General features: G+C 38.3%; 1 protein-coding gene across 1 annotated transcript in view; it reads left to right on the top strand.

The window, feature by feature from the left end:
• LOC117378083 (glypican-6-like) overlaps positions 1 to 12,148 on the top strand; it is a 16,165-nt gene extending 4,017 nt beyond the window's left edge. The window contains exons 2-7 of the mRNA XM_033974621.2: positions 1,323 to 1,488; positions 6,912 to 7,042; positions 7,433 to 7,579; positions 7,930 to 8,054; positions 8,550 to 8,722; positions 9,566 to 12,148. Of these exons, the coding sequence (XP_033830512.1) occupies positions 1,323 to 1,488; positions 6,912 to 7,042; positions 7,433 to 7,579; positions 7,930 to 8,054; positions 8,550 to 8,722; positions 9,566 to 9,777 (954 nt within the window). The 3' untranslated portion in view covers positions 9,778 to 12,148. The remainder of the gene's footprint in view (positions 1 to 1,322; positions 1,489 to 6,911; positions 7,043 to 7,432; positions 7,580 to 7,929; positions 8,055 to 8,549; positions 8,723 to 9,565) is intronic.
• The last annotated feature ends 2,577 nt before the right edge of the window (positions 12,149 to 14,725 follow it).

Here is a 14,725-nt window from a genome sequence, read left to right as displayed (position 1 = left end):
GAAAAATCGGCCAGGCGAGGAGGATGAGAGCCGGGCGAGGAGGAGGGCCAGGCGGGGAGGAGGAGAGGGTCCAGCTGTCATCGGGGCATCTGAAAGAGTTACACTCCACAGGGGGAGTGGGACAGGGGACAACATGTGAATAGCATTGCTGATGAGAAGATAGGACAAAGTAGAGGATAATGCTCAGGTTGCCATACTTCCCCCAGCTAGTTACCTCCTACTGCAGCCTATCTTATCCCGGGTTTTAATGTCACTCCCTAACTCCCTCACCAAGTAACCTGGTCATAAGCTATACCGAAGAGGAAGGTTTTAAGCCTGGTCTTAAATACAGAGACTGTGGGGGCCTGTTTAACATCAGCAGGGAGTTGATTCCATAGCACAGGAGCTTGGTAACTGAATGCTCTCCCTCCCACTGTACTTTTGGACACTCTAGGAACCACTTCAGAAAGGTGCTTCTAAACTAAAATGGTTTGAAATCTCCAAATGTCAAATTTCAGCTTCCAGCTGAATTTGATCAAGGCAATTAAATAATGAGCAACAACAATAGTCATTCAAATTAAAACTTTATTTGTTAATTAAAATGTTATGCTTTTTATATTTGCCCTTTGGACTTTCCATTACCCTCAGTAAAATGTCCTCTGTAGGAAAACTTGAATCTCTGTGTAATTTTGTCCTGGATGTCCCCCAAAACAATAGCTGACCAATCCCACAAAATTTCCCATGAACCTAAGCATTCAAACTTAAGCCTTTCTTAGGAATTCGGATCATTGTCCAGGCTGAGAAAACAGGTTCAGACTATTAATTTGCCCTGTTCAAACTATTACAAATCTACGATTAGTGAAGAAATGTAACTTGTGTTTAAAAAAAGCATAGCATCTCATATCTTTAAAGATGCACTGCAAAACTTTTTGCTTTTTTGGTAGGGTCAGCCATTGCCTTATGTGCATGGAGATTAATTCATTTTAAAGGTGCTTTTTTTAGTTGGCTAAAAAAATCCTACATTCTTACTGTGAGCAGAGTCACCTGTCCACAGAGCTGACCTGTAGCTTAGCCCTAGTGTTGGTACCGGCTTGCTTCTATAGAAACAGACAAGTTTAATGCCATTCCAGGCAAAGCAATAACATCTCCCATAGTCAAAAAATTAAATCCACCATTTGGGAAACATATTTTTCCACTGCATGATTCATAGATGATTAGATTTGACTGTGGCTAGACTTAAGTATTGCTTCTTCAGCCCTTTCACATATATCCACAAATATTTTCATTTCTCACTGCGTTGCAATGATAACACATTTGTTTTTGTTTTTTTGTCCTCTTCTTAGGTCAGTGCATCTCCCAGCTGTGTGCGTGCTGCCATGAAGATGTTATACTGCCCCTACTGTTCGGGGCAGGTAGCTCTGAAGCCATGTCAAAATTACTGTCTAAATGTGATGCGCGGCTGCTTGGCCAATCAGGCTGATCTTGACACAGAGTGGAACAACTTCTTAGGTGAGTGGCTTCTTCAGTCTTTGTGTTATAAGCAATTTACATGGTTGGGTTTGTTTGAGAAAAGTGAAAGTAGAGTAGTGCTGCACAATTTTGGTTAAAAATGAAAAATGCTATTTTTCTGACAATTTTTCTGACAATTTTCTGACGACCAGTAGTGCCACCTCAAACTTTGATTTTCATGGGGCCAATGGGAGCCCGGCTCGGAAAAAAGTCAACGTAAAAATCTGAAACTCACATCAAAAAATAGAACATGTCAGGACATGACAAAATGATATTGTGGCCCCCGCCCTAAAATGACCCCCTGAATGTTAACGAAAAGTAAATTTTATTGGACCCAAAATTCAAGGTTGGTGAAAAATGTATTATTTTCATGTTCAAAAAAATGTATGTTTCAAAATGACTCAATAGCGCCACCTCAAAATTTGAAATACATTACGGCAATGAGAGACCTTTTTCATCGTAGATAAATGAAATTTGGTACAAACATAGAACATGTCAAGACAAGTAAAAAAATTATATTATGACCCCCACCCTAAACCCTACAGGAAGTCGGCTATTGTGGGCGGAACCCAATTTTTTCCAAAATTTTACCTCTCACATTTGGATTTTTTGTGCCTTGGATTTTCATTCAAGAAACTTGCAAATTGGTCAAAATGAACTAGACCCATGTGGGATTATAGGTAACTGTCTTGGATTTTTCTAAGTTATATGATAAAATGTGGGTGTGGCCAGCAATCAAAGAAAAAAACAATATTTTGAAGTGTTAAAGTGCGCATAACTCACACATGCAGTATCCTATTTCCCGCATTAATATATATTTTGTTTAAAATCTTGATCTGCACAAAATGATATACAATTTACATATGTCAGAATTTTTTTGGTTCCACAGCGCCCCCTTGAACTTTTGAATTGGACCAAAAAAATTACTTTCACATAAACATTTGAAATTCGGCATGGACATTCGCAACCTGAACAAAAAACCCAATGAGAACATGCCTCTTTCTGCAACTATGTTAACATGGTAACATAATAAATGTGTCATTGAAATGAATGGGGTTCAGAGTACTGGACTTTGTTGTAGACTAAATAGATGCTCTACACTAATCAAACTATGGCCTAAAATTCAAGATTGGCAAAAAATGTTGTATTTTAATGTGCAAAAAAATTAATATATTAAAATGACTCAATAGCGCCACCTCAAAAATCAAAATACTTTACGGAAATGAGAGACCTTTTTCATCGTAGACAAATGAAATTTGGTACAAACATAGATCGTGTCAAGACAAGTAAAAAATATATTATGACCCCACCCTAAACCCTACAGGAAGTCGGCCATTGTGGGCGGAAAAATTTTAACTCTAACATTGGATTTTTTATGCCGTGGATTTTTTATGCCGTGGATTTTCATTCAAGAAACTTGCAAAATGGTCACAATTTACTAGACCCATGTTGGATTATAGGGAACTCTTGGAATTTTCTAAGTTATAAAATGTGGGTGTGGCCAGCCTGCAAAAAAACAGAAGTTTTTTGAAGTTTTAAATGGCCCGTAGCTCAAACATGCAGTTTCCTATTTTCCGGAATTAATATACATTTTGTTCAAAATCTTGATCTGAGTGCATAGATATGCAATTTACACATACCAAATATTACATTTCTCCACAGCGCCCCCTTGAAATTTTTAAATGGCACGTAAAAAAATTACTTTGTCAGAAACATTTGAAATTTGGCATGGACATCCCTATTCCGATACTGAACAAAAAAGTCAATGACACCATACCTCTATTTTTAAAGGTGTTGCCATGGCAACGTCTGACATTTCTCATTGAAATACCGTAAATTTCGGATTATAAACCGCTACTTTTTTTCCACGCTTTGAACCCTGTGGCCTATACAGCAGTGCAGCTTATTTATGGATTTTTACTGGATAACGGCTCCTGGGGGGCGCTCTCTAGCTGTAAATGTAAAAGTGAGACAGACGTGGGGAAAGATTCTGCTCTGAAGAATTCACTAGTTTTGATTTTGAACGATCATTTTGCGCATCATGAAATGGATATGATGCAGTTTTTAAGATAAAGAAGGAAATAGAGCAGGGGTCGGCCTTTAACACGCAAAGAGCCATTTGGACCCACTTTCCACGTAAAATAAAACACTGGAGCCGCAAATACTTTTTGACATCTAAAATGAAGATAACACTGTGTATAATAATAATATAACGGAATAATGTAGGTTTTATTTTCACGGACAAGCCTTCTACACGTGGCAGATAAATATGGCAAAAACAACTTAAGTGCATAAAAAATACAACTCATCAAACCGCTGCGTCAGTGTGAGCTCTGCGCTGATTATGTGATTATGTCTACTCTGCTCCGCAGTTTTCTTTAAAAAAAAAAACAAACTCTAAAAGCGTATCGTTTAATCCCAGGTGCTTATTCTCCATGTGCCAAAGCAGTTTTGAAGGTTTCATTGCCTTATTTGCTTTTCCCGTATGTTACGCAGAGCGGACTCTGTGCGTGAGAGTCACCTGCAGCGACAAACCCAGATTTTAAGTAGGCATTGTCTGTTAAATTTATCTTTCTTTTTCTTGGAGGTCGTTGTCTCCTCTTCTGGCTCCTCAGTTGTCCTTTCCCCTTTGTTAAAAGCTCTCCAAAGACTTTTGTTTTGGCTCATTCTCACTCGGTTGTGGCTCTACTTTTGGGCGACGTGTCTGATGTGTTAAACGTGAAACGTCATTGCGGAGACAAGATAATATACTTGCTACTACATCAAATAGATTTCTGTAGCGATTTCCAGCAGGATTTTCATGATACATCTACGGACGAGCTTATTAGTGTGTTATTAGGGATGGGCGAAAGTTGCTCCTGACCCCTATGCGCACAGCGTCTGAAAATCAGGGCTCTTTACGCAGGACTGTGAGCTGTGTGTGTGTCTGTGTCTGTGAGACGTGAGCGGGTGTTTGTTTTGAACATTGTTCCGCGAGTGTGACGCTTATTTTGAGCAACGAAAAATAAGAAAATATAATTTTATTTTAAGATCATAATAATCTTCCAATTGAAACTACAACAAAAAGAGCTAACACAAATAAAATACACTTCAGCCACGCAGAACCGCAGTATAAGGCTGAAGGAGGCACATACGGCTCCGGAGCCGCGGGTTGCCGACCCCTGAAATAGAGCCACTGCACGTAAGCTCGACATCAATGAATCCAACTTGGTCAATGTAAAAAGACGACAAAAGTTTTCAGAGGAAATAAAAGCAGATTTGTTGGCGCAGCTTTATTTTCTAAACCTGCAGGTGTGTTCATCCCGTGTTGATGTCGTGTTGGTGCCAATTTTCAGGCACAGTTTAAAAAAGCGTGTCGGTGCACCGTCTTTCTGTGTAAATATCTCATGTTACAATATGAAAACCTGCGGCTTATATTCAGGTGGAGCTTATATGTGTACAAATTGATTTTCTCTTCAAATTTAGCTGGTGCGGCTTATATTCAGGTGCGCTGTGTAGTCCGAAATTTACGGTACATGGGTTTTGGTCAACAAGGATGAAAATAATTACTGTGTCATAGACCATTGAAATTTGGTACACATATTCCTCTCATCATACTGAACAAAAAAGCCAATGAAGACATGCCTCTATTTCCAACCCTGCAGGCGTGAACAATGTCATAAATGCTCCTATTGGAATGAATGGAGTAGTATTACTCAGTCGCTGATTTTGGGGGGAGGAGCGATGTAAGCGGGAACGAAAGGCAGGATCTCCGCGGTGGCGTGTACCCCGCGGGTCGCAGGGTGGCGAGGGCCTTTATCATTGCTTGCAGTTTTAATTATTATTATTATTATTATTATTATTATTATTGCAATATTTATAATAAATAAGAATGATTTTCAGAGAAAACAAGCACTGTCACCTAAATATTATTAAATAAATATAAAAACATATGTAATGTATATAATATATAAATATTATACATTTTGATTGGGCATAAGAGTTAAAAATTTCACCTTAATAATGATTTTTGTTTAACCTAAAATGTTTCATAAAACCTGTTCCTTTTTTAAGTTGCATAGAAATAACTGAACTGGACAAAATGTGTATTGAAGATTCTTTTAAACTATGACTCCACATAGTATACTAGCAATTTTATATGTATTTAATGCGTTGTTGCATTTCTCAGCTTTTTTGTACTCTTGCTTCATATTTTATAGAAAAGGAATCTGAAACTCCTGTACTCCTAGGTCTAACCCAAACCTTGGAAGTACATTCACTGCTTGACTCATAATTCATTCAGAAATCATTAGTCTTATCTATCATCTGATCACTTTATTCTCCTCTGTATTTACCAGCAGCAAGCAAACACAATGCAAACTATTATGTGCTAGTCTTTGAACCTGTATTCCCTCCAGCTCTGTCTGATAAATTGAACAAAACATTACTGCTTATTGTGTGAAAATCTTGTTCAAACATGTTCTCTTTTCTGCTGTATGTTGTGATGGTTAAATGGGCCGGGAGGAGATGGGCCTAAACTATGAAGGTCTTTGTGCGCTAAATACTAGGGACACATATTGTTTTCATTTGCAATAATGGAAGAAAAGTCCTGGTCTTTTAATGGAGATATTAACTAAATTTAATATGACAGAATCCAGGGGCGTAAATGTGTTTCTAGTTTTCCACACAGCTGAAATTGCCCATCTCTCTGTCTCTGCTACTGTCTGCCTCTCTGTTGTCTACTCTTTCCCAAACTAAACTTCAAGGCCTCAATTTAACTTTAAATAGTATGGCTATGCAATGGCTACATCTAGTGGTGTCTTGTATTATGACAGTAATTCAACTGGATTGCATCATGAAGAATTACTTTAGTTCACTCAAATATTTTTTTTACAAACAATGTGAAATAGGTTGAAAATGTTCAGATCTGTGGTGACACAACAAAAAGGCAAAATATTGAAAATATAAATATTAGGGAAGGGATAAGACCTCGAGTGATAAAAGTGCCATCAGATTGTGCACAAATGAGAAAAATTATCTTGCGAAATTTCTTTTTATAAGCATTTGCGTTAGGCCTGGACAAAAAAGAGGGTTAAGGGCTGGTGAGTTGTAATTCCAAGTCCTACAATGAAACAAAAATGTTAAAATAAATATATGTGAGGCCAAAGTTGTGAACTGAACGGTGTAATTTATTTATTATAAATTAAGTCAAAATCTTGTCTCTTGTTCTCGTGGACCCAGTCTCATGTCTTGTCCCATCTTGTAATTGTCTCGTCCAACCCCATCTAAGATGTTTTTGAAAAATTTGACTGGGGATTTGCGAGTAGGTACTTGCTTAAAACCCATAGTTGATTATGATATGTGTCACGTACACACAAATGGCATAATCTGTTTTTTCACACGGTGTTGTTATTATTGTTTTTTTCTGTGATTTTATTTCACAGACGCCATGTTGAGTCTGGCCGATCGTTTGGAAGGTCCCTTTAACTTTGAGTCTGTCATGGATCCCATTGACGTTAAGATCTCTGAGGCCATCATGAACATGCAGGAGAACAGCATGCAAGTCTCACAAAAGGTCTGTACTAAAAAAAAAAGATTTTACTTAAAACCTTCAAATGCTGGGTTAAACCTGTCAGACACAGTGGGACCCATCTCCAAATCTTGAGCTAGGTTTGGTCAGGACTGTCTTAGCTGGAGAATTTCACCTCTTGTAAAAGTATATTAGTATCTACCGTGACACAGTCTATGTAGGTACAATTTATTGTCCCCAAATTTGTCCTCTACATTTGACCCATCCATCAATACAGTGTGATCCATCTCCAGGTCTTGAGTTAGGCTTGGTCAGGACTACCTTGGCTGGAGGATTTGCCTGCATGTGCTTGGTTACTCTTACTTCAAGGAGTACTGCATGTTTGATTGAAAGTCACTAATGTAGTGTCCCTCTTGTTTCTGTCCCCTCCTTTAGGTCTTCCAGGGTTGTGGGCAGCCCAAACCTAGCATGACATTCAGAACCAAACGTTCGATCAAAGAGACTGCATTCACTGGGCGATTCAGACCCTATAGTCCAGACGCCAGACCCACCACAGCAGCCGGCACCAGCTTAGACAGACTGGTAAGAACCACCTGAATGAATATGGTTAAATATTTACTATTTGATTTAATATGTTTTAGCAATTTGCTCACTCCAAGATTTTTTTTTTCTTTTGGGGATTTTTTTTTTTAAATAAAACATGTGCATGCCTAAAACTAACTTAAGCTGTGACTTCAATAGCAGCTTACCTGAGTGAATTGAGTGAATGAATGCACCATAATTGTATCTTTGAATGTCCAAAAAAAGTGCAAAATAAATGTAAGTGCAGTATTATTTTATTATTTTGTGGATGCAACTGAGAACATGCATTTCTTCTTGTATGACTTCTATATAAATCTTTTGTGTGCCTTTTTCTTCTTTTCTCGTTTTAGACTAGTGACGTGAAGAAGAGGCTGAAACATGCTAAAAAATTCTGGTCGACGCTGCCTGAGACTGTGTGCGCAGGAGAGAGGATTGCCCCCGGAGATGAGTGCTGGAACGGCACCGCCAAAAGCAGGTAAGGCACAAAAAAGTGAAATAAATCTACATTCCTAAGGCACAATCAGAGGTAACATGAGACTCATGAACTTCCAACTAAACCAGAAATACATTTGGTTTACATTGCAACAGACACAAAACAGTTTTGTGACTCTGCAAGAACTAAACCAGTCAGGTCTCAAGCAGTATTGTTATTGTGCTAAATTGGGTTTACTCTAGATCTTAACCAGATCTGAACTACAACAAAATCCACATCCAATCAATGACTAAACCTGATCTAAACCTGGACCAATGTAGGATAAAGCCAGAACAAAGCCAGAACAAAGCCAGAACAAAGCCAGAACAAAGCCAGAACAAAGCCAGAACAAAGCCAGAACAAAGCCAGAACAAAGCCAGAACAAAGCCAGACTACTGTTGGTCGAAAATAGAACTATTTTTCTAACTATAAAGATATGATTACCAAGAGACCTGCATTTTAATCACTGTATGTAACCCTTATTATTTTGATTGGCAGGTATGAGTCTGTCGTCATTGGTAACGGCCTGGCCAATCAGGTGTCGAACCCGGATGTGGATGTGGACATCACAAAGCCGGACATCGTGATTCGGAGTCAGATCGCAGTGCTAAAGGAGATGACCAGCTGGCTCAAAGCAGCACACAGTGGCAATGACATCTCCTTTGAAACAGGTGTGGTGTTTACTCTTCATAACTGATAGATTTAGTAGACCTAATTTAGGTCAATTTAAAACATTTATTATCTACATTACTGATAATTGTAGAAAGTAATCATCTGTAAGTATTGCCACTGTACATGTATTACAGTGGAATTCAGACATTGGGTTAGGGCTACACAAATTTGCTGAACCTGTGCCGTGATTATGCAGTTAGTTTTTTTTAAACAATAGCTGTTTTGTCTCTGGATAGAGCCTTAGTGAAAATTTACTTTATAAAGTCTTACAAATCTAATAGCAATTTGTGTCTATTGTGTGTTTAAGTCAAGATTTAGTTTACAGGGCATCTTTTAAGCGGGAACATTTTAGAGTAGATTGAACCTGCTAAACTACAAGAATCACATACTTTTCAGAAATCTAATCCATTGCCTAAATAATAAAGCCAACACTCTTCCAATCAATTGTTAAGTCATCTAATGTCTGCAGATTTTTTGTTATTAGAAGCATCGATAACCCCATATTATACTATATTAAAACTTGATTTACCACCATTTTGTCATTAAGACTGCTACTTCGCATCTAATTCAGTGGTTCTTAGCCATTTAACCTTATGGCCTAACTTAGTATAAAATAAACTGGTCCCCCTTCACATATTAAAATGTCTTACATTATTTGTGAGCTGGGTCTATGATTTCCACTGACCTATTCTAAGAGTGCTAGGTATAAGAAAAGACTAACTCAAATGTGCTAAAGTTTATGAAGCAGAAATAACAATAAACATTAACTGCATTTTCCACCCATAAAACACCTATGCTTTTACATGTAATTTCTCTAACTTTTATCCCATTGTTTTGTGCAGATGAAGAGGCGAGTGGAGGAGAGGAGAGCGGTAGCGGCTGTGACCCCCCCTCCTGCACCACAGACCAGGACATCTACTTCAGCACTCCCCCCGCCCCCCGCCTGGACCCTGTGGTCAAGTCCCCCTCTGGCTCTGCAGCCTCCAGGAGAGCCAGTCTGCTTATGGCTCTCTGCGCTCTACTCTTGGCTCTGCTCATCCCCCACTGGAGATAAAGACTACATACGCAAACCCAGGAACGAAAAAAAAAACAAAAACTGTCAGAGACTTTAAAGCCTGCTATCAAAACTTTGCATAGGGGGCGCTGGTCCTAATTCACTTTTAATTATTGTTTGCTTCAATGGACACAAGTGGAGCCAACGTTCCCCCCATTTTTGTTCACGACGTCTTTGCTGGACCTGCCTACTTCGAAAACAGACTTTTTTTATTGTCTTATTTGGGCAGTTATCTCTTGTGCCTTCTTCACTAATTATTACCAAACAAGCAAAGTTGCAATTGCTAGTGGTCCGAAATGCCTTTTACTATTTCTAACATTTTAGCATAGATGGCAACACAATTCAAAACCCGTCATTGTTTTGCTTCTTTGAATGTGCAGAGTTATATTTTCAACAATGTATATACACATGCAAGTTTTTATTAAGCTTACAGGGACCATCTTGTGTGAAATATAGCAATTTTGCATTACTGGTATTGTGTTTAACCTAAGGATTTAGCTTAGGTTGGCTTACATACATATTCTATAACACAATATTTTCATTATAAAATAGCAGTCAAAATCTGGCATCTGCAGTACAGTAGTAAGTTATACCTCGTGCTCAATATCAATGCAATCTAGTGATATAAGAGTCAGGTACTTAAAAATAAGGCAAGAGACGGTTTAGTCCTGATGAATGGACAAAAGATGATGTTTGGCTCCCCCTTGTGCTGACTATATGCTATGCACAGTCTTACAGGGGTGGCGTGTGTATGTTTAAATGTGGGAAAAAATGTGGAACAAAAGACAGTGTGTGGATAAAAAGAAAAAAAGATTATTTTAATACAGGGTTTTATATTATGGAGTTGTAATTTTTAGCTGGTTTGAAGATATATATTAGGTACTACAGTGGTTTTTACTGCTAGTTTTAGGTGGTGGAAAGTCAGGCATGGAGAAATGGGGGCACTTTGTCTTATTGTGCACAGTATTGTGGGCTAAATTGATTTATTTTTTGGTTTTAATTTTATTTCTCTGATTTTCTATAGCCCAGTTACCCCCATCCGCTGTTACATGTGTACCTCCAAAATGGCCGACGTCAGTATCATTCAAAAACATTTGATCATTATTCTTGTTTTGTTGTTATTTCTCATAGTTTGTAAGTTTTGTCACCACCCATGCGAATGCAATGCCTGGTTTCTTTTTTTTACCTGAAATTTTCAAATGAATGAGTGTAAGATATGAGTGATGTGTTGATTTTACAAAGGCCCTGGTGGTTTATTGTTGAGAAGCAGATGAGCACAACACGATATTTTATCTTTATTTAAAAATCTGGATTTTTTTAAAAAAACAACATTACTTTATACTTGTTATGCTGCCTATAATAGGGTTTCCAAAACACATGTAAGTCATTCACATTATCCAAGTATTCTTTTAATATGGAAAGCAACACTATTCAACTTGTTTCTAAGAATTGCAACCTTTTTAGCAAATATATAGTCTAAAATGCAGGGTTATCTCATAAAATGTATCTTATAATGTTGAAAAATCAAAATTCTTGTCTACTATCAACTATCAGTAATTTGTGCTGCTAAAGTTGCTTAGTGTTTCTCAAATGTTCTTGCCATGTATTTAATTCACAAAAAGGATCAGATCGGAATAATTCTTAATATGCATTTTGTAACAGCAGTTCACGTACTTGTCACTTGTCCCTTGTAAAATTTCAATGCAAGAAAGATATATTTTTTTGGCCTTATTTGAAGGTGACACGTTGATTATACATGGGTTTTTACCGATCATGCTGAATTGAAACAGGAATATTGTACAAAACGTCTATGCAACCTGTCAAAATACTAACGCCTTAATTTAAATGAGCTGTGCCTTAAAACAGCTAGATTTGGTAATGATTTTTTCCCGACTGAGTGTCAATAACATTTCAAAAGGGCTTGTGCATGTGTTCATTGAGTGGACAAATGGTGTAGATTGGTGTAGAAACCCTGTGTTTTGGGTGAAGATGGGATGTGTCTGAGCTAGCGGGGCACGGCTTATGTAGCATTTGTGAATGGCAGGAGATGGCCTGGTCCAAAAATGCAGAAGATTTGGTCCAACTTTGAGTCCTGGGACTTTAAAGTTGGGTTGGACAAAAAGCCAGTGCCTTGTTCAGGACCTGAGTGGACTCTTATCAATGACTGACTGAAAAAAGAAGAGAGTGTAAATACAGAGCAGGCGTTTTAGATGTCTCTAAAAGAGGCCGTAACCTTCACCAGATTTTTACTGTCAGAGTATCTCCTAAATGTTACGGAAAAACAGAGATAGATGTTAAATTGTAAGAGAAAATGTATATTAAACAACATTTCTTAGTCTTGTTGAAATAAAGACTGCCATATTTAAACAAATGTTTGTTTTTCATTGTTTTAAATCTACATACATGTTATTAACATGACAATTTTGGGTTTAAAGACAATTGAGCTGCAGCTTAATCATGAGAATTTTGAAACAAGAAAATTTATTTTTCTCTTCTTGAGACTGATCATTAAATAATAATGAAAATAATTAAAATAATAGACAAATGTTTAGATTTAACATGTGCAGTTATTCTGATAAGGCTTTATTAGTTTGTGCTGCTCCTATTTTTGAGAAGTGCACATGAGCAGGGCTCTATCGGGGTCAGTTTTGTGTTCCTTCACTTGTAGGATTTAGGGTTATGGTGAGGTTAGGGGCTGGTTTTGAGACTGTGGTTAAGGTTAGGGCCAGGGTGAGGTGCCAGGCTATTGAATTTACTTTCAAAAATATAGGATAATTTAAATGTGAGAAAACAGAACTGTGGAAGCATAGGTATGGTCCTCTGTATCAGAGCTGGGGACAGGGGAACAATCACATAGGCCCCTGTTAGGAAACTATACATACACACACACACACACACACACACACACACACATACACCTACCTACCTAGGACCTGGCGTCCACATATGTGGACAACACATTTTGGGTTATCTAGGCCAGTGGTCCCCAACCTTTTTTATCACCGGTCATTCCGGGTCATTTTGGTGAAATTGCCTTTGTTCTGACCTCTCCAAATTAAAATAATCACCATTATTGAACCCTCAGTAGTAACTGCACTAGTTTGGGGTCTTTGTAAAGGTAACACCCTATAGTTTTACCCACAGGTGTCAGAATCACTGTAAGTTTGTCTGCTGAGCATTTATACACTTTGGAACACACATTAAAAAATTTTTTTCTCATCCTCGCCAAAAAAAATGTGTGAAAATGAAGGTGTAGAAAGCTGCAGTAGGTAGCTGGGGACAAAAATACACTATATCTCAACTGACAAGATTGTTGACCACTTACATTTCAAATTTGAGGTCAATACATATAAAAATGAGAGTTTTACAATCATTTTATCATGAGTAAGTCCAGGCCTCTCCAAACCTATCCGAATGAAGACATTTGGAGAACGTTTGGAAAAAGTGCAATAACTTTTGAATGTTTCAACCCACAGACATCAGTGAGGTCTCTACTGAAAACTCACACTGAGAGGAATCTGTATCTGCACACCCAGCTGCTCTATTACTGTACATTTATATATCATATCAAAACACAATATAAAATGTATATTTGTATATAAAATACAGTCAAAACAAGTGGTATGGGTCAAAATAAATATATATTTACAAACCACACACTGCAAACAGTGAACAAACACACACACACTTCAAAATGTAAACAAACACACACTGGAAACTAAGAACACACTGTACATGATTGTACAGTGAGACAGTCATTCTGTGACAGTGGCTCAGTGGTTAGAGCTTTGGTCGAGTCCCACTTGGACCAATTTCTGTCATTGTGTCCTTAGTTCTGTTATTGTGTCCTTAGGCAAGAGTGATACATGATGATGGGGGCGCAGATTGACATTAGCTAATGCTAATGATTACACATGATACACATTTGACCCACAATTAAGTTAATAGCAGAATAAACCACGCTTACCGATCAGGAACAGCATCCAGTCCATCAAAACATAAGGTCCCTCTACTCCTCAGTCCACCATGAGATCTTCACTCGGTTCCACGAACCGCTCCGGGTCCGAGATGCCTCTAGTTTAACTTGTACAAACATTCACAGTGTCCTCGGTCGTGTACTTCCTTTGTTTTGTCCGTTTCGTCATGTTTAAAACGCAAAACTGCTGCGTAAAATTACACAAAGTAAGTAAGTAAGTAATTTTACGCACGGATCTTTATATCCAGTCTCGTCTTTTTACGCGCGCAGAAAACTCCGTCTGTTTACAGTAAACCACTGCATGTTACGTGTAAGAAATGGTCGTTTCTGATGCAAGCGTCAAAGAGGACTAAGAGACTAAAGTATAAGTCAGAAGGGTTTAATGAGTTCATCACAGGTAAAGTTAACAATGGAGCACCGGACTCTCAGGAAAGGATAGGAAGAGAGTCCTGAGATGTTTGTGTTTCCAGCTTTTATAGGCCTCCCAGAGGAGGGTCTTCTTCTCGTCAACATGTGTTTACACTTTAAAAACCTTTTGGCAAAATCCAACAGTGTGTGTTTTTAAGTCAATCAATCTCATTGTTTTATGACCCTCTCAGGGTGGGGGTCACTCAGTCCTTGGTGAACAGGGCTACAGATAGGAAGTGGCCCTGATCATAGATGTTATCTTCTTGGTCCCAGTGCTCGCAAATTGCTTTATGACCCTCTCAGGGTGGGGGGTCACACAGTCTTTGGTGAATAGGGCTACAGGCATCTGGGGTAGTATTACATTGTTAAAAAATACCTTACATACGCATCAGTGTGTTCCGCAGTTCATGGGCTTTAAGAGGAAAACATCACTCAACGTGTGTAATGTAACAGCTTGATTCTACAAGGGGGAGAGTGGGGCGTACTCTTCCAGTCATCTGTAGCTCTCACTCACTGTCCGCGGCTCCAGTAACCCACAGCCCCCACCTTATTGGCCAACTTTAG

This window comes from Periophthalmus magnuspinnatus, chromosome 10 (assembly GCF_009829125.3).
Source record: "Periophthalmus magnuspinnatus isolate fPerMag1 chromosome 10, fPerMag1.2.pri, whole genome shotgun sequence".
Taxonomy (NCBI): domain Eukaryota; kingdom Metazoa; phylum Chordata; class Actinopteri; order Gobiiformes; family Gobiidae; genus Periophthalmus; species Periophthalmus magnuspinnatus.
This window is presented reverse-complemented; position numbering and strand designations above follow the sequence as displayed.